The 20736-nt window shown below is 30.5% G+C and overlaps 1 protein-coding gene across 1 annotated transcript; it reads right to left on the bottom strand.

The window, feature by feature from the left end:
- Positions 1–1450: 1450 nt before the first annotated feature.
- Positions 1451–14861, bottom strand: LOC132737247 (CD166 antigen-like; the record flags this gene model as incomplete). Its single annotated transcript, XM_060724505.1, has 9 exons — positions 14738–14861; positions 9497–9823; positions 8511–8822; positions 7659–7931; positions 7109–7396; positions 6377–6679; positions 5569–5751; positions 4564–4608; positions 1451–1543 (listed from the first exon to the last, which is right to left on the bottom strand). Coding segments are annotated over exons 1-9 (1867 nt in total), but the record flags the coding sequence as incomplete, so codon positions are not given.
- Positions 14862–20736: the final 5875 nt, after the last annotated feature.

Below are 20736 nucleotides of genomic sequence, written 5' to 3'. Positions count from 1 at the left end.
CAATTAATTAAGTTTAAAGTGAAGGACTTTCTTAGGTGTTTTGTGTGGGTGTGATGTTAATTTGCCAGAGATTATCTTCTGAAGATAAAAATGGAAATTGGAAATGACGTTTCAGTCTTTTTTTAGAATTTTTTTAAGTGTTTTTTTCCAAAGATTTTAAAAAATTTTTTCCGGGATGTTGTAGTGAGACATTTTTCATTTAACTTTAAAAATTTGTAGCTTTTCACCGAAAAAAAAAAAAAAATCTTCTAAAGTTGAAATTTTGGGTGTCACAAAAAATGTATGCAATTTTGCAAGTTTTTTTAAACAGCCCAGAGTAGTCAAATTAATGAACCCATAAACTAGGGGCTTTGGGTTTTTACTAAATGCAGCTTTAAAGTCCCAAAGGAAACCGGGTTTAAAGGAAAAGGGACAAGCCCCCGGACAATAAGGGTAGGGACCCCCAAAAGCGCTCCCCGAGAGGGGCGAAACCGGCTGGTTTAATATTAAATAATTTTCCTTATATGCGTCTTCACCCCCTAGGGTCCCCCCCTTCCCCTTATTTTTTGACTTCAGTTGTGTATGCTCTACCAGGATTCATACGTCAGTGTGAACACACAGGCGAATGTCCCTTAAATTACACTTTTTGTCACATTCATTTGTTGATTTTTTGCTAAAGTTGTAGATGTTAGCTTGCATTTATCATTATAGTTGGCGAGGTGGCTCATCGAGGCCGATTCGGCAACATACTAGATTCTGCAGTGTTTATTGACGTTAGTTTCCATTTTTTAACTATTTTGTTTTAATATTTCTTAAGACTATTGTAGGGTAGCAGTGACTAAGCCTCATTTTAAAATTGAACCGCTTAAACTATTCTATAACTATCACTTGATTTTATTGTTTTTAAGGAGCTTAACTTTCAAAAATATTGTTATATTGTTTAATATTGTTTTAAATTAAAATGATATCATTTTAGACGAACTGTAAACTGTTTTTTCTATAGATCAATACATCACCATTTACATTAGGTAAATTTGGGTTTGCTTGTAAAGGAATTTCGGGCTGTTTTGTTTCCATGTAATTTGATAGAAAACAACCTTCCTTTATATAGTGGAAAAAAAGCAATTTCCAGTTCTCAAAGTCTCCTGTGAGTAAATAACCATTTACTTGTGAAATAGATACCATTAATGGCACTGTCTGAAACCTCAATGAAGCTTTATAATTAAAGTTATGCAGTTAGATAGCGTAACTGTATTTCAAAACAAACATATCATTTTTCAAGTTGTTGGAATGAAATTACAATATGAAGCGATAATAACGTCTTTATGTACTAAATGTACATATTTTCATGTTCAATAATGGAAAGATAACGGGATTTGCGCTGTTGTTTAAGGACTTTATAGGCTAAACAAAGACATATCTCTTTTAACACTGACAAAGAACAAATAAAACAATCATCTTATTTACATACCTGTTACACATAACTGCCATTTATCATCCCATTGTATTTTGATGGTGTTATTCATCAGATACCAGCCCACTTTTTTGTCACTGATTTGCATGCCTACAAAAACGTTATATCGGTTTTTTTGAAACTTTTTCGTCTATAAAGAACAGAGGAAATTGCGGCTATTTTGTATTTTTCATACATCACAACAACGAGGTGTCAAGTGTTGTGTGGTAGCTGTATAAAGTTGCTTCGTACTTCACCTAGTGTTGTTATATTTTCTGGTCCTTCGGATCATTGATTACCAACACTTATTAAGTGTTGAGAATTGGAAACCGGCTCTTGAATACCTCTCAAACCGATGCTAGGGTGCGTGAGGGTATTATTGCACTTATTCATGATCCTCATGTACGGAAACTCAATCAAAACGAGTCTGGCAATTTACATGTAATTTTTGTGATTTAATGCTTCCCGAGTGATCACTTTGATTCCAGATTTGGGTAATATAGTATTTTTCAAGTGAGCAATTAAAGGTACCTTATGCTTCAGAAATAAATAATTTTCTTATTCCATAGAAAGGGATATTTTGTGCTTTATAAAGTTGTCAAGAACTGATTAAGGTTATAGATGAGATACTTATCACCTGAAGAAAAAAGGACTGAATGTTAAATATTTTTTCATTAAGGTAGCAAACTGTAAAGAAAAAGTGTTACTTTGACTTCCATACAAAATACTAAACAGAAAACAAAAGATTATCATTTCACCCACACAAACAAGACAAATTCTCTTTGTACTAGTTTTGCGTCAATCAAAATTGATTTTCGAAGACATTTAGGTAGGTAAAGGACAAAGGAAAACAGTCGTAAACAAAGTCATTTAAAATCAAAATTAGTTTTCTCTTGCATTTTTAGCCTAAGAATAGAAAAGAATAATTTACAAGGATACTTTTACTACATCTGCACTATTCATTATTTCTTAGGTGCAAACTTTGGTTTTTGGATTGCAATTTTGAACAAATGCTCCTAATGACAAAAGTAACAAAGGTCTTACACATAGTTGGATATCATGTAATATAACATTATTTGAAACGCATACCAAAATGATGGTGTAGTTGACTAGTTTATTCGAAGCTCAATGACTTAAAAAACCAAATACTGTTGTCACTCACTTCAAATTTGCTTTGTTCAATAATGTTTGTTTGATCACCCAAACATTGATGAACTGATGTAAACCTATATATTTTGAAAAAAAAATCTTTAATTTATTTGAGTATCGAGTGATATCTAAAAATTCGTTATATTATAACAAAGAAAATATGTTTTATTATTATATTTAATATGATTATTTAAAGTATAACCACTCTGTATCTGAAAGTGTGTCAAAAAGGGAAATAAAAACATTTCCCTAAAATTTTGCCGCATTAATTATGTTTTGTAATGAGTTTTCTAGAAAAATCAGATAAACAAATCATTAAAGTTTGATATAAAATTTTATACATAAAAATTTCAGGGGCCAAAATTTAAAGAAATGAAATGAAAAATTTAAAACCGGGGGAAAAACGATTCAAAAACTTTAATAATAATAATTTCCAAAATTTTTTAATAAAATTAAAAAATTAGTTTGGGAAAGGGGATGTTTTTATAAAGAATTAGACACCATGTGGTATTGGGAAATTAAGCAAAAATTAAATGCAAAAAGTATTTAAAAAAAGTACTTGGTAAAAGTAAACAAACATTTTGGTTGGGAATTTTTTTTTTCGTTTGTTGGGTTTTTTCCGTCACACAAAAAAAAAAAAAAACAGAAATGTAGGTCATTTGGCGACGTTACAGCTTTACTGGTGGAGGAAGAACCTCAGGTGCCCTAAAAATTGATTTTTTTTTAATACAAAAGCATGAAAGGGCAACCTGAAGTAGAACCACCGACATCTGTAACGCTAGAATGGATAGCTTCCTCACATGAAAGAATCAATAAGTCATAAACAGTAATACTAGTAAATTGAATTATTCTAACATAATCTGAAACAGATTTTCAATTAAATACTTGTCGATAAATGGTCATAAAATAATTATGGTATTTACCAACTTTAAGATTTATAACGGCAAATTAAGAACTATATAATTATAAGATAACGTGTCAAGGATGGGCATTACCAGTGGATGGTTTTAAGCAAATGAATAACCAAAAATAAATGAATTAATTATATGAAGAGATAATCGAATATTTCAGTATTAAAAAATTTCCCAAAAAAGGGAAATAAAATTTTCCCCTTTTTGTTAAAATTTTAAAAACAATATTAAAAGAAAAAGTCTATTCGAAAATCATCGGGAATTTGGTGTTTTTAAAATCTTTTTTTAAAGCATGAGAGAATAAAAAAAATTATCTTGTTTGTTTTTCCAAAATCTTTTTTTAAAATTGGGGTTTTTAAACAAATTTGGGTCTTTTTTACAAAAAAAAGTAAATCCAGATCTGAAATATTTGTGTTTTCCCTTGGGGTTCGTTGTCCCAAAAATTGTTTGTATGCCTTTGGTCGTTTGTTTTTGTTACGCCACTTGGGCAAAAGTGTTAGAGAAAAAAATAAAAAAAAAGCTTTAAATAAATTTAAAAATTTAATTAAAATTTAGCAATAAACTAAAAAAGGGATTTGAAATTTTAAAAAATAAGAATTTTAGATTAGAATTATATTAAAAAAGAAATTTTTAAAATGTTAAAAATGATATAAGAATTGGGAAATTATTAGAAATAATGTTTTATAAAAGGGCAAAAAATAAACATTTTCAAGAATCTTCTTTAACATTTTTAATAAATCCTTGAAAATTTTTTTTTTAGAAAAACAAATTAAAATTTACTTTAATATATGATGTGAAAATTATAATTGTTTAATTTTATATATGAAAACAGTTAAAACGTAAGTTTTTTTTTAAAAAAATTTAAAAAATTTTAAAAGCATTAATTCATGTGTCAGTTCAGTTAAAATTCGTAATCAACTTTTGTCGGGGCCCGGTTTATAACAAAATAAAAAATTTTTTATCTTTACGTTTTTTAAAAAAGGGGCATTTTTTTTCTAAAAAGGAATTTGCGATTTTTTTTTTATGGGGGGGGGAATTTTTTTGAAAAAACCCAATTTAAATCTATATTACGTGATACTATTTGTTGTTGAGTTGAGCCGACCACACTGTCTTTGTCTGAAATTAAAATAAACCAAACTATCAGAAAGTTCATATTACGTGTTATTGTTCTTTTTGCCTGTAACACAAGATAAGCATACCATTTTTATATAATCTTACAATGTACAAGAAAAGGATAATAAAAATGTAATCATTGTAAATATATTATAATGCATAGAATATTCCTTCCAAGCATGCTACTGTTGTGCCGAAAAATGATAAATTTCATTTACAAAAAAAAAAACAAATGAATAAATATGCATGATGATTTTCTTTTAAACACAAATATTTATATATATGATCATTTTCTAAAAGGTCATATTTTCAAAACAAAATTTGTGAAATTTCAAATATGTTAAGTTGCAAATAGTATATGTTTCAATAACAGATATCAAATTTAAAATTATGTAACTGGAAGATTAAAATGCGGCTTCTCCTCTTTGTCCAATCAACTGTGCTAAAAGTTTTATAATATATAGGTGATAAGGTCAATAAAGCTGTCTGTACTTATCATGTTGTTAAACCTTATGACTGATAAAATATCCAGGTGATGATTGTTGTTGTAAATTCTATGTTGCTATGTTACATTATTTTGTATTGAAACCTGATTGGTCATTTTGTTATTTAAGACACAAAAATGTTAAAATTCTATTGTTCAGTTTAAAACGAAATCAATTTTAGAAATATTGTAAAGATACATGTAGAAAATTTAGGGTAAGTTAGATTTTGGATTTCCAAGTGATAACGTATTGTGGCTTTCCACTAGAAATAATTGTTACTGTTTTTAATATCAATTTATTAACATCAGGATAACCTGTGTATATGTTATATATTATTTGTGGTAATCCACTAAAAAAGAAACATTAAAATATAAAACAGAACATTGTGTTGAGATTCAATCCACCTTCAGTAGAACCTATAATTTAGCGCATAACACTACTATTAATGTGTAATGTAAAAGATTATGAACATGTGCACCATTCTTAGTAACTGTTGTTCTTCTTTTCTTATTGATTGAGACATTTCTTCTCCATAAAATTGTAATTGATGCAGCATAAGTTGTTACAATTACAGTGAGGACTCCGCAGACTATAGCAATTGCCAGTATACTACCACAATTACATTCTTCTTGGCTGACTTCCGAACTAATATTATGTAAATCTAAAAAGTTAAAAACAAAACGATTATTTAACTTAAAGATTACATTGTTAACGACCTTTTAATAAATTAAAAAAAATTCTGACATGTTTGAGGAAAACAATGTATAAAACGATAACTACAATATCTGTCTTTAATAAAGAAAAACAAAAGACAACGTAGAATAATAAAGTGGCATTATGCTTATATTTTCATAGTCAAGTTGAGCTGAACTGACTAATTATTTCAAGAGATTGACTGTTAAAATGGTGATTGACTAACCTTTCAAATTGAAAAATGTATAGGATAAAATTAAAATCAACCTAAAATATAAAAAGACTGCCCCCACGCCTTTTATGAAATGAATGTTATAGGTAAATTCTAATGGATATTTACGAAGATTTCATTTGAATCCATGCGTTGTTTATTGTTAACGTGAAATAATTTTTTATATTAAAAGGAATTATGGCAAAATGAAAACTTATTTCAACATTCACTTGTTCACTCATTTATACCCTTGGCTGGGCATAATGTCACTTCAACACATTTTTAACAAAACTTTTCTAATTCTAACAAATATCAAATGATGTTATACAAAACAAATGTATGTATAAAAATTAATAATTCATACACAATTTCAAACACTTACCTTGTCTCACAAGGAAGATATATTGGTTATAAGAACCAATGCTGTTCTCGACAGACACACGGTATTGCCCATAATCAATTTTTGAAACGCTTATAATTGTAAGATTGCTTTCTAGACCGGACGAAGAAAGTTTATAATCTTCATTGCTTAAAACTTGAGTCCATCTTGATCCTATCTCTTTGAACCAAGTAAATCCATCCGGACCTGGCTCAGGATATGCTAGCGCAACGAATGTCAATTTAACAGGTGTACCTAGTAAACTTGTGATATTCTCTTCGGTCTTACGAAGTGGGCGTGGTGAACCTTAGAAACAAACATAGGATAATAGAATAAAAATATAGCTAATATTATTAAAAAATATTCTTAAATAGAGGGAAAAAATAATCCCTAACGAACGCCAAAAGCGGCAAATTAGCGAGTTTTTAAAATTCCCATTCCGATTAAAACATTTTTCTTGTAAATTTTACTAAATGTAAGTTATTAAATGTGTTTCCTTTTTTATATAATTTTGCTTTGAGTTTATGTGTTGAGTTAAACCATAAAAAAAAATATAATGAACTATATTTATTTTCACATGAACTTGACGCAAACTAATGTTCAACTGCAGCTGTTGATCTTTTATATTTTATATTTGCATTTTATAATCATTACATCTTTACATTTGTTTTCCCACCATTACAATGTATTAAATAAGTTTTTCCTTTATTATTTATTAGTAAGAGAAATATTTACATCTGACAAACAGTGATACGTATCTGTGTGAGATTTCTTTTTTCTGATTTCTTGTTTCACATTTATATTCGCCACTATTAAGGCAAGACGCTGTGTCGATGGTATATATCAAAGAATTTGTATTGGCTTGTTCTTTTAAAATCTCGTCATTAAATATCACTTTGATATTCACAGCAGGGTCCCCACTGACTTCACATGTAAATCTGATATCAACATTATTCTCCTGGATGGTCATCATTGACTGACTAACGTTGTTGCCAACATAAAACAATTTCACCTGTGTTCGTTCTGAAAGATTTGTTTGATTAAGTAAATTTCCTTCATTAATTATAATGCTTAAACAATGTAATCTAGTTAAGCATGTATTATGGTCATGGCTTTGTTGCAAATATTATTCTTCTCTTGATTTTAGCATTTAAATTTAACAAGGCAAATTTGGAAATATAATAAGACAGGATGTTGTCTTGTAGATAGCAATTCTTTCAAAAATATAATATTGATTATAACATATTATTATTTTTCAAAGAGAAAAGAAACTCTGAATAGTAACCTTTTATATTGACACTGACAATAGCATCAGCAGATTTGGAATACGAGGAGTCGGTGTTTTCAGCTTTGCATTGGTAATCTCCTATCATATATTTATCAACTGATTCGATATATAATTTATCATTTTTAGAATTGATTACTTCGCCACTTGTAACATTTGTCCATGTATAGGTACACCTAGGATTACAGTCAACTGTACATTCTATTGACATTTTCTCCCCTTCAGTCAAAACATATGGTGATGTTACGTTAACACTGACCAAATCCGGACCATCTGGTTTTATGAAATATTTAAGAAAAGACCATTTAGTTATTGTAAGTCTTAATTGATATCTCATATACAAGTATATATAAAGGGATGAAAGATATATGTAAATATAAAGACATCTTTTTTGTTTGAAAAAAAAAGCCATTAATCTATTTTCCAGATATTTATACTTCACACCAGCAGGTGTCAAGTGATGTGTGGCAGCCGTAAAAAGTTGCCCCGTACTTCACTTCAGTGTTGTTATATTTTTCTCGTCTTTCGAGATTATTGAGTCCAGAACTTTTAAGTTTGAGAATTGAGTACTGCTCAATTTGGTGCTACCGGGGGATGAAGAATGTTGCACTTTTTAATTACCCCTCATGTACAGACTCAATCAAACCGAGTCTGAAATTTTCATGTAATTTTGCTGTTTTTAATGCTTGCGAGGGATAATGTTTTCAAGATATTTACTTTCATGTATGATGACTGGTCTATTCTTAGATGTTGAAAATAGAGAAAAACAGAATCCCTAAAGAAAGCCCTATACGGCAAAATTGAAAATGTTGCGGGCTCGGTTTGAATGACGAATTACTGTTTAAAACTTACAATGCACGTCAAATGAAAATAGTTCACTGCTGTTTGATGTGTATCCATCAGTAACATCTTCTGTAGCTGAACATGTAAACTGTATATTTGCATCTTCCTTCAAAATGTTTGATACAGTTAGTTTATCCTTACTTGTCGTGTATGAGTATTTCGTACCAGCCGGATTCTCTATGTTGTTAACTCTCCATGAGTATTTCAAACTGAGGCTGTGGTTGCTGGGTATAGTAGTTGATGTGCTACTACATGTTAAAATTGCACTTTCTCCTACAGATGGTGTTTTATTCACTGTCACTGTTGGCTTTCTGGGGATACCTGCAATTCATATTTAGTTTTCTAAAACTATTATCACAATCTCTGACTAGTGTGTCAGTGAATATATACTTTTGCTCAGAGGCCTAGAGCGTTGTTAAGTCCACTTATAAAAGGGCAGATGCAGGTGATTTCGTATAAGCAACGCGGGGATCTTTTCTGATGTGTTATGAACTTAAAATGGTCATGAGTTAACAGCTCGTCCGGAATTTTATTGTGAATTGAAAAACGTGTTTGGTCATTATAAATGGTTACTTGTATAAGAGGATGTGTGTTATGTTTCAGTACATACCTACCTTTATGCTTATAAGTAACCCTAGCAGCTGTGTCAGATAATTGATTATGTTTCTGCTCATAAGTTGATTATTGTGAATTCAAATCGTCTATCTAATACGAACATAGCTTTTAAATAATTAAGATTTATTTAGTTTATTCATAAACAATGCCCGCGATTTTCAAAGACAATAAAAGAAACTGTATTTCTGTGTGTTTTAAAAGAATCTGCTACCTGCACTATCATACATATTTTAGAAAATAAAAAGGTTTTTGTCTTAATTATATCAAATTAAGTTATATATTGTATTATCTGACGTTTATGTATATATTTTAAGTTTGTTTTATGTTGAGTTTTTAACTATAAAAAAATTTTTCAGAAACATCTTATATCTCATACCTACCTAACATGTATAAACAGTTGCATTTTGAAGAAATTCCTGCAGTTGTCAATATATAAACGCCTGTATCATTATGTTGGATATTAGGTAGTAAAAGAACTACATCACCATCTCTATCAACAGCTGTACCGAGACCTGGTAATACATCAGTTGTAGGACTCCTGTCTGGATAGTATGTTATTCTAGCCTTAAAACTACCGTCAAAAAACTTGACGTCAAACACTCTTGGTGCAATCAAATTTGTAAGGTCAGCAGAGAATTGAAGAAGAGTATCGGTGTTGACACGACTGAATACTTTTCTGATTGGTGATACACATGGCCATGCTTTGACTGAAACAATATTTTTTTTTATTTATATACAGAAAATAATTTCCTAATTTCTTTTAACTTAATAAATTGATTTTAAACACATTCTTTAATCAATCACGTTAACAAAATTCTGACAAAATAGAAAAATTGAATTTAAGATATATATTAGCTTTTGAATTTTACAAGGTGTACCCTGTTTGCATCTATTTCCGCGGTACTTAGCGTAATAACAAATAAATATAATATAAAAGTCACTTAACTTTGTTTTCTTTTTTGTTCAATACATTCACCAATAATTCATTAAAGGAGCAGCATAAAGAATATACATCAAATGTTTACTGTTTTTTATTATTATCGGCATTATTCAAGTCACGTGACAGCCACCATTACTGAGGGGAAGAAAATCTGGTTCGGCGGTATAAAAGTCTATACCATACTGTTTTAAAACACAAACCATTGAAAATGTTAAACAAGTTCAGCCACCACACATTTGTAACAAAGTTCTATGAAATACCAACAATAACTTGTTCATTTACACAAACATCCATACACTCCTGTTATTTTTTTGTTTTTATTACTCTTCTTTTGCACAATGGGGGCATTTAAAGACAGTTTCCCTCCTGAGCACTTTCACTTCACTGCAAAATTTCAAATGCACCCAAAGAGGACAGTAATCACACTTTCCCCACTTTACAAAAACAATACTTTTGCATACTTTTAAATCAGCTGGGAACCATATATTAAGATATACCAGATGTGCTTGGCTTTGCATGATTCACAGGTGATTTGGAGTTTTGGCTTTACTTTGTTTTGTAAAGATGTCTTGGTTGTTTAAACAATTTGGTGGCTGACTTGCTTGTATTTAATTTGACTTTATTTTCAAGAATGGCTGTAATTGTACTATTTAACAAATTGCCACATACATAGGGAGGAACAAATTGTCTCTTTGGTCTCTGTTCTTTACTTTCACATATGTACTTCTTTGCTCTCAAAGGAAGTAGACTCATGTTCATGAGATTGTGAGTTCTGAGACTTGGGATCTTCATGTGAAGCCTCCTGTTGGCATGGAACATTTTCACACGCATCAGAACTAGATGACTGTACAGCTTTGTCAACTGGATATATAGATGATGGTGCAGTATCCTTTACAGATATTCATGTATAATCAAAAGGAAAAATACCTGATTTTTATTAATGCAGCAGTGAAATTTAATGGGAAAAATGCCTTTAGGTAGGACTTTCCAGTCAACTTGGCAATTTTACATTTGGTAATGTAAGCTCCTGGGTTCTTTTGAACGTACTGCTTGCATTCAGAATAATAATATGTCTTAAAAGGCCCAAATACACCAACATCTAATGGTTGCGTGAGATGGCTAGTGTATGGTGGTAACACAAACAATAGCACATTTGATTTCTTTGCCCACTCTGTCAGAGTTAATGAATAGATGAGGCTTATGCCCATCATACAAATGTAAAGTTGGAGGTTTGTCTTCTGCATTTGAAGTATGAGAAAAGATCCACGACGTGCATCTTGGATGGACTCGAGATTCCATTTCTTACCTGGAAAAATATATTACGGAGAAACAAAGTTGCCTAGGTGATGTTACTGACTGGGGCTTGTATTCTTTCTCACAGACAATTTTTGGTGGATTGTGTTGTGTGTTTATACTAGTTTCATCAAAGTTATATATATATATATATATATATATATATATATATATATATATATATATATATATATATATATATATATATATATATATATATATATATATATATATATATATATACGTTCAGGCTTATCAAGGAGGTCATTTTCAGTAAGAATTTCTTGTAGTTCACGAAAGTAGTTTTCTATCCTTTCTTGTGAAGCCCCTTTTGCTCTAGAAATTTCAAGGTTTTGTGGCGTTTAACAAAGGCATTAACCATAAAGTACTCAGAGAATCCTTAGATTTTATATCCTTGCCCAAAGAACGTGCATAGTCTGGTGCAAGGAACCTAATATTTGTCATGGTATTCCCATAACCCACATTGGTCAGATGTTTGATGTGGTGAGCAAGCTTAGTCTCCTCAATATCTGTGAATAAAGTTTCTGGCCCTACTTTACAATCAAAAGACAAAATGTCTCTAGTGCGGCCCTTAATGTAGATTCTGGCACACCATACACACGACAAGCCCTGTAGACAGACATGCCAGAAAAAGTAGCTTCGTATGTCAATTTCAAATTTCCTCTATCATAATGTTTCCTGCCACTTGTACCATGAACACCAGTACCCTGTGGAAGAAAAATAAAAAGTGTTTCGTAACCTTTACTGACTTTGGTATGGTGGAGGTTTTTAAAACTAATGTCAACAAATTTTGACAGCAGATGGCACGCAAATTCAATAACATATTTCATGGTAAATGAATTTAAAGCTACATGCCCCCAGATGAGCCAAAATATTTCAAGAAAATAAAACTTCGAAAAACTGTACTAAAATTTTAAGAAAAGTAAAAAGATTAAAGATTCAAGCGATAATTCATATTTTATGTGCAATTAATGACTTTTCTGCAGTATTTATCACCATATTTCTACTGCGTTACTAACGCAGTAGGGGTTATTTTGCATATTTTGACCTCTTTTTGGTAATTCACGTGGATTATAAGTGCAATTTTTCAATAACTATCTTTGTTTATTTCACAATACTATACTGTTAGATACATTTTCAAAATTTTCATGAAAATTAGGATGAATCTGGAGGCGTGCTGCTTTAAAACATTTGTATTTTTGTTTACATCATCGTTATCTTGTACTAATCTTTAACATTTTAACATATAACATACCAGAAGGCGGTTCATTCTGCAGTATTTGGCAAATTTATCTGTCACAGCGAGTCACGTTTGTTTTCAAGTGAAAATAACGAAAAATGAAAATGACGCGGAACCGGATTTAACGCGGAGATAGATGCAACTAGTATACCTACGACTTGTGACAAAAGACAACTCATATACAATCATACTCTTAAAATCCTTATGTTATGACAGGTTTATCAGATAGTTTCGATTAAATGTGGTATCAAGAGTGTTGACATTGATTACAATACAAGGTATCCATTTCTTTACATCTACTTAGATGTTTTAAGACACACAATCTGACAAAGTTAATTAATGAATGCATAAATATCCAAATAAAATCTTCCACGATCTTCTTGTAATTTTGTTGTGATTAATGATTCCGAGGGATCACTTTGTTTCCAGATTTTTATACAACAGCAGGTATCAAGTACTGTGTAGCAACTGTAAAAAGTTGCCCCGTACTTTACCTCAGTGTTGCTATATTTTTCTGGTCCTTCAAGATCATTTTTGCCAGCACTATTAAGTGTTGAGAATTGAGTATCGCTCAAGCCGGTGTTAGGGGAAGTGAGGGATGTTGCACATATTCATTACCCCTCATGTACAGACTCAATCAAACCGAGTCTGCAATTCTCTTGTAATTTTGTTGTGATTAACGCTTCCGAGGGATCACTTTGTTTCCAGATTTTTTCTTCTGGACAGCGGAAGAACGGACGACATTGTATAACAATAATGTATCAATTATATCGACGAGAGGATGTTTGTTGATTCAAGACGCGATAAAAATGCATTACTGTCCAAATTAAATTTGCAAACTTAAATAAATAGATTCTAGCTGTTCTTAATTTTTCAAATCTAGAAATTCTACGATCAGATATGATCATTGTAAATATACTTAATATCTCCAGTTATGAGAATTAGACAACATTTTGAAAGTGATCTGTTTGTCATAATATATTATAGCTAAGTTAACAATGATAAAAGATAGAAACACTCGAATTACTGGCAAATTAAAATGTTGCAACATCGTTTTAATAAATATGCAGTTTTAGTCAACTCAATTTTGCTATTTTCATACCAAGAAGCTGACACGTATCTGTATGCAATTCAAGAGGAACACAAACATTTTACTATGTTTATTTTTGTATATTTTTTAATTATTCATTGTTTAGGGGGTAGAAGTGGGGTTACTACTTGTTAGTGTAGTATTCAATGTAGTTTTTCTCTGTAGACAATTAACGTAACATGCTGAAATTACTGGGAGATTAATTTTCTCATTTAATTTAATTTTTGCTGAACATTACCCATTCGATTAACATTAACAACATACCAAACATTTAATTAGAACTATTACATAACAACACTGGTACTTAAGAACGCTGAGGGTAACTTTCATTGTGGACCTTGCTGCATCCAATAATTATTTTGCATTAACAATACAGGCTTAGTTTTCAGGTACAATAGTTTATTGATAAAGGTAACGTTATTATATAAATGGATATCTATATATTACATTATTTGATTAGTCCTTAATCACTGTATTGCATTTTTCAAAATGCACATTAATTTGATTCAAATATTTTATAATGATTCTATAGGTTTTATTTATACTCTTATATTTTTGCAACAATATAACATAGAGGAAATTTGTTTAGTTCAGTGTAAGATCGGAATATATTTCACCGAGTGAGCACCAAAGGGAATATTTCACGAGTGGCGCAAATTTTCTTTTTATCATATGCAAAGAAACGTTTTAAAAAGACATTAAACCTAATACTGAATGAAAAGCGCGCCAAATAATAATACAACGTGACGTCATTTACGACGTCACGTCATCAAGTTGGTACCCAGTACTGTGCACGCTGGTATTTCACTGAAACAACAAAAGGGGCTCAAATTCAAAACAGTGAAATTATCAAAGTGGTAATTTCACTGTTTCAAACAGTGAAATTACCAGTTTTATGTCACTGATATATTTCTATAAACCACCGAAAAGCATGTAATAAAATAGTATTCACTTGTTAGAAATAGTATGCACACTTTTAACTGTATTCTATGTTATCGGAAATATCATCAAATTACGCAATACAACAAAAGACATACCTGCTATAATCACAGCAAATATAACAAAAATACTGATATTCATTTCACCTTCCGTTTATATTTACTGCTTAAATTTGACAAGGAAGTTTGAATATTATATCTAAGTGCATATGTGTATTTAAATGTTAAACAAATACTAGTTTGAATAAGTTAACTACCTGACATTAATATAAACATCTAAAGATTAGCCTATCAATTGCTTTATTGTTCAAACCTTGCTGATTTGAGTAATATATTGTTTATTATAATTTAGAAATCTTTCTTGTTTCATTCCACCGGCAACAATAGTTTGCTTATTTGTCTATTTATTAAATAATACATGTATTAATTTGCATTTCAATGTTTTATGTCGAATATGGTTTAAAACCTTCAGTTATGCATTTACAATAGACATAAACATCCTGCTCTACTTCAGTATCGATTACTTCCTTGTTATATAGGTCAATCTTAACTTACATTTTGTAAATATAAATGGTCATAGGTTTTGTGGATGAGTTAATGGTTAACTTTTAAAGAAAAAAACATATTTGATGTAATTCAGTGTCAAAGTTATTTTAAAATTCATAACGTCTAAATCATATGAAAAATATTACAAACGCTCTCTATCGACGACAACCTTTTGTAATTGAGAGGTGAAGAACATTCTTTACATTAAACAATGTTTAAAAAATTATGCAGTTCGCTGTCCAATATATAATACTAGCGTCATGAAAACCTTTAAATGCGAGTATTCATTTCAATTATTTTTTATCTCATTTAGTGCACACACAGAGCCGACTTTTGCACTCTACAGTCGTTAAGGAATTAAAAGAAATTAAACTTTAAAAGACAAATGTTTCATCCTATTACTAGTATCAAAAAAAAATATTAATTATTCAACAACTTTAACTAACATATCAGAATGGATTGTATTGTGTTTACACCGACAATCGGTTAGTTATTCTTGAAACCCAACCCATGTTAGTTTAAAATGACGTTATTCTGGTGCCCAAATGAAAAGAGCGTGACATACATAGAATGACGTCATAACGCTGCTTACTGTAATAACTTGTGAAAATTCAAATTTGTGATTGCGAAAAGTTATGCTGGACCTTAAGTGGTGTTAGTCCAACAAACTGTACTAAGAGTTAATTATAATATAATGTAATATGTAATATATTGGCAATATCTTTCGTCTGCGACGCAGAAGCGGCATTCCGACTTCGAACAAAAAGTACTGTACCCCATAATCTAGCTTTGGATGTTGAAATATTTTGACTATCAGAAGGTTCTGAATCATATTTCAAAAATAAAATATGCAAACATATATTAAAATTTTAAAATTTTTATCAATCACTTATTTTAAAAATAAATAACCGAGAGATAACCGGATGTATTCGGTTTGCGCATATGTGTGCGCGTGTGCGTGTTTTTCGATATTTTCATGCGCATGAGTATACGGGTTCGTCAACGTTATTGTTGGCCTTGTTATTTTCGACACAATTAAAACACAATAATGAGATTTTAAAAGCAATATAATATATATGTATATAGAATAACATGTGGGAGGAAACCTGCTTAAACAGAATTTAAATATATAATAAAATTAAACTTAAAAATGAAAGAACTAAAGAAAAATCTGGAACACTCAAATAGAAATTTCGTTTATGGACTTCTTCAGATTAATTAAAATTTAGATGCGTAAACCGTTTCAAAGAGATCCTCTATATTATTTTGATTATTTTAGAATGGCCAATGAGATTCAAATGTTTCAGTTTGAAATTTTAAAATGACCAATGAAAATTCTACTTATATTTATTTCTTCCCTGGAAATTTTACAGGAATTCAATCTGATTTTAAACGCCCTTCGACCGAAAAATAGGCAATTAATGTCATTTAGATTAGCAGTTGTAAACTGCACTGTATAAATTTTAAATGCAGAACGCAACAAGACGACCTTTTCTTTTGGTCGTCATTTGTTTTGTAGTTCACTTCGGGTGGTTCTTGACCCCAGCAAACTCGATGGCTAGTCGAACGTCAGTGAAACAGTCGATTGCTGACTGTCGGTCTTTGTTTGTAAATATTTTGTTAAGATAAAAAAAGTTTCAAAATATAAATGGGTAATTTTCTTTTAAAGTTTGCATCTTAATTTGAATCATTTTCACGTCTAGCATTTACATATATTCATACAAAAAACATAAATATCAAACGCGTTTTTATTTGCTGTCTTTTAAACGGATTCTAACAGTCCAAATGTAATGACTTAATGTGAAATAGAAATTTCTTTTAAATTACGTTAGAATTGATGCGTCCAAATTTTAATATTCTATGAAAATATCAGACCATTTGAATGTACTTTTCACTAGCCTAATGTAGATAAGGTTAAATTAAGCTAAGTTCTCAATTTATAATAAATACGGTAGTAATTTCCCTTAAAGGCCAAACCAAATCTATTGTGGTGTTATGTGTTCATGTTTGTCTTTGTTCCTTTTGTATGGGTGATTGAACTGGTTTTGCAAGTTGAGTGATGGATGATTGGTTTTGGTATGCAAGTTATTTTTAGATGATTTGGTTCTGGAATATAACATTTCTTAGTAACTCAGACCACTCCTTGTCTCGCTTTCGAAGTGAAAACAACTTTAAAATATATTTAACTTTCAGTAATTTCTTTATAGAAATACTTGATTCTGATTTCTATAATTCAATTAGATTTCTTCTATTACAAGCCTGGTATGTATATTTGTATATATTTATTTGTGAAATTGTTTTTATTGTAATTTGAATTGTTGTGTAATATTCTGTATTATGTATTTTGTGAAATGTATTTGTCTTGTAAAATATTTATTTGTATTGTGATGTCTCATACTTATTTTACTTGTTACAGGTTTTATTCTTTATAGAATAAATCTATAAACGTTTCCAAGTGTTTCTTGTTGAAAACCCCACCACTACACTAATATCAATTCAAGCAAAAGGGTAAGACGACCGATGCAATAAAACTTAATTATGACCATAATAAAACTTACTTTGCGGCTCTAATCAGTTTATTTTCTCGTGAAAAAATGATTTTATTAAATTATTTGATAAATATTCGTCTAAAATATGATATTTTTTTCGACAACCATTTGTAACCATCATGATTATCCTTTGGACTAAGGTCCATGTCTTCGATTATTTCAATGCAGTTGATATAGTAAAGATAAGCACACTTTTTTAACCTTGTGAATTCCCTCGAGTTATATATCTAAGATTTAATGGCCAGAAATTCTTAGATTTAGATAACATTATGTTATTTATTCATTTATTTTGGCCTATCTGTATGAAATTATTTTTATTTTATACTCTTCCCTTTAGCATCCTCAATTTAAAATTGTTAACATTCATTTTTTACAAAGGAGTGTGGTCACGTAGAGCTTTCTACTACCTCGGAAAATACCGCAAGTGATACTATATCAATAAATAAATGAATAACTACAATATATAATATAACTACAATAGATAATAAGACCGCATTGGTTCATAAAGCTTCCATGTTAAAAAGGGCAATAAAACTGATATACGGTAAATAAATATCAGTTTCTGTTGTGCAATGTTGATGAAAAAGAACAAAGTGTAGCACAGAAGCTCAAAAAGTAAATGGCATGAATATATTAACCAAACGGAATTGGAAAAATTGAAAGTATGATATTTTCCCAAAAGGCAACAAGCATGACTTTGCCAGCCGAAGGAGCAAGCTTAAACATTTTAGGAGGTGGTGGGGAACCAGCTCGTTTCCACTGCTTTGACTGAGCTTTTGTCTCAGGTTCGGAAAAATGAACCCACATCTCATCTCCAGTGATAATGCGGTTCAAAAACTTATCTCCTTCACGATTAAAACGACTTTAATGTTCTTATGCATTGGTTACTCTGGTTGCCTTTTGATCTGCGGACAGCTGTCTAGGCACCCACCTGGCACTTACCTTGCTCATGCCTAGGTGTTCGTGTAAAATCTTGTGTGCCGATGCCTTACCGATGCTAAACTTGTTGGCTACCTCCTCCAAAGTTACTCGACGATTTTTGTTGACAAAAGCTTTAACATTTGCTGCTATTGTTGGGGTCACCGCCTCATCTGGCCGCCCAGTCCTAGGCCTGTCACAAAAACTTGTTCTGCCTTCACGAAACTGAGAAACTCAGTTGTAGAAGGTTGAACGTGATACACATTTATCAGAAAAAAAATTTTAAGCCTCTGAAAGATGTGGCAGGGCTTTTCACCTTCTGCAACCAGAAACTTTATTACAGAGCGTTGTTCCTCTTACAAAGAGTCCATAATAGACGAAACACCTATCATATATCAAAAGGTAAAATACTGTGTATACACAACTATCATTGAAAATAAACTGACCACGTTATTGGCGAATGAATGTAGTTTTCACCAATATATAATGTGTGTATATAGCTGCACGTGGAAAGAGAGGAGCATGAAAAGTCCGGATATTTTCTGACCGTCCCTCGTATACATGTATATAGAATGGTTTATTATTTCTTATATATGATCATCAAAACGAAACTTCAGCAATTTATATTTTTGATCAATCAAAAACAATCATTAAGAATCAATAGGTTGTATAATATGAGATTATTTGATAACAAAATGGTGATCATATTCAAAATTTTTATTTAAAAAGTTGTATTATTTTAATTAGAATCTAGTGATTTGATCGCATTAGCAGAAACTAATAACTGACCTCTTAACCCTATTTTTTCCATAAGTCAGTTCATTCGACCCGAAATTCTTAGCAGTAATAATTCATTTTGATCGCACATGTTAACAGACACCTTGCAAATGTACATTCAGTTCTTAACATCATATATGTCAGAGAAAAATGATTTCAAATGCATTTCAGATTTTAAGATAATCAAATCAAATATCATCATTGGAATAATAAGAGACATTATACCACTGGTAAACTTATTCAGAATTTCCTTCCGTAACATGTGTTCGAATTACAAGATTCTAACTGCTTATTGGCGTCCGCGCGCGCTTACGGAATGAAAAAGGGCGACAGCAACTTCTCGAGCCTTTTAGTCGGTCATAATAAAAGCCGATCATTCCGATCGGTATGAGGGTGCTTGATTATTATTAATTAAAAATGAAATGTCGCGATATGTACAATGAATAGCGAACTGGAGAATTTCGCAATGCAAACATTTTCAAATGAAATAACCTTTTCCGTCTCTTCGGGTTTTTTATTTATCATTTTGTAGTACACAGTGGGTTATTAGGGTATGTTAAAATAGAATGACGAGTTGATGACCTAAACATTCCGAAAATCTATTTATAGAGGGATGTACTCCTATCTCTAATTCCCGGTCTCTCCCGGTCTATTTTGACCGGGATTTACTAGTGACCGGCGAATAGTATCACACGTTTATTGTCCGGTCTCTCTCGGTTTTTCGTTACAGAACAGAACAAATATTTTACAGATAAATAAGCTTTTTTTTCCAAAATGACTGTTTGTCACTTAGTTTGGTTACAATAATTAATAAACATAGATCAACTCTCAAACTTATTGATTATTATTATACATAAACATACAATTCGAAAAAAAAAACCCAAACAACAACAACAATAGCATGTTTCATTTTATCTATATGAGATAAAAACAATAAATATGTACAATAATTGAGAAAAAGGTACATTTTTATGGTATTAATATGACACTATCAACTTTGAAACAATTCATTTAATTTGTTATTCGTGTTTAGTAAAGATGCCGAGGAATTATTCAAAGTTACAAATTAAATTTTATGAATTATTCAATTGATTGATAATTTAAAAAATGATAAAGAAAAATACAAATGTACATGTACATGGTTTAAGAATAAACAATATTATATATTGAAAGATTAACCATAATTTACTGACTTTTTCCAGTTAAGTTTTGACTTATAATCGTCGGTCAATATGACAATTGAATTCTTAAAATTTATTTTACAATTTTAATAAAAAAAGAGTAGTAAACGTAAAAACTCAGTATTAA

This window comes from Ruditapes philippinarum, unplaced genomic scaffold, assembly GCF_026571515.1.
Source record: "Ruditapes philippinarum isolate M1 unplaced genomic scaffold, ASM2657151v2 ctg2072_1_1_1_1, whole genome shotgun sequence".
Lineage (NCBI taxonomy): Eukaryota > Metazoa > Mollusca > Bivalvia > Venerida > Veneridae > Ruditapes > Ruditapes philippinarum.
This window is presented reverse-complemented; position numbering and strand designations above follow the sequence as displayed.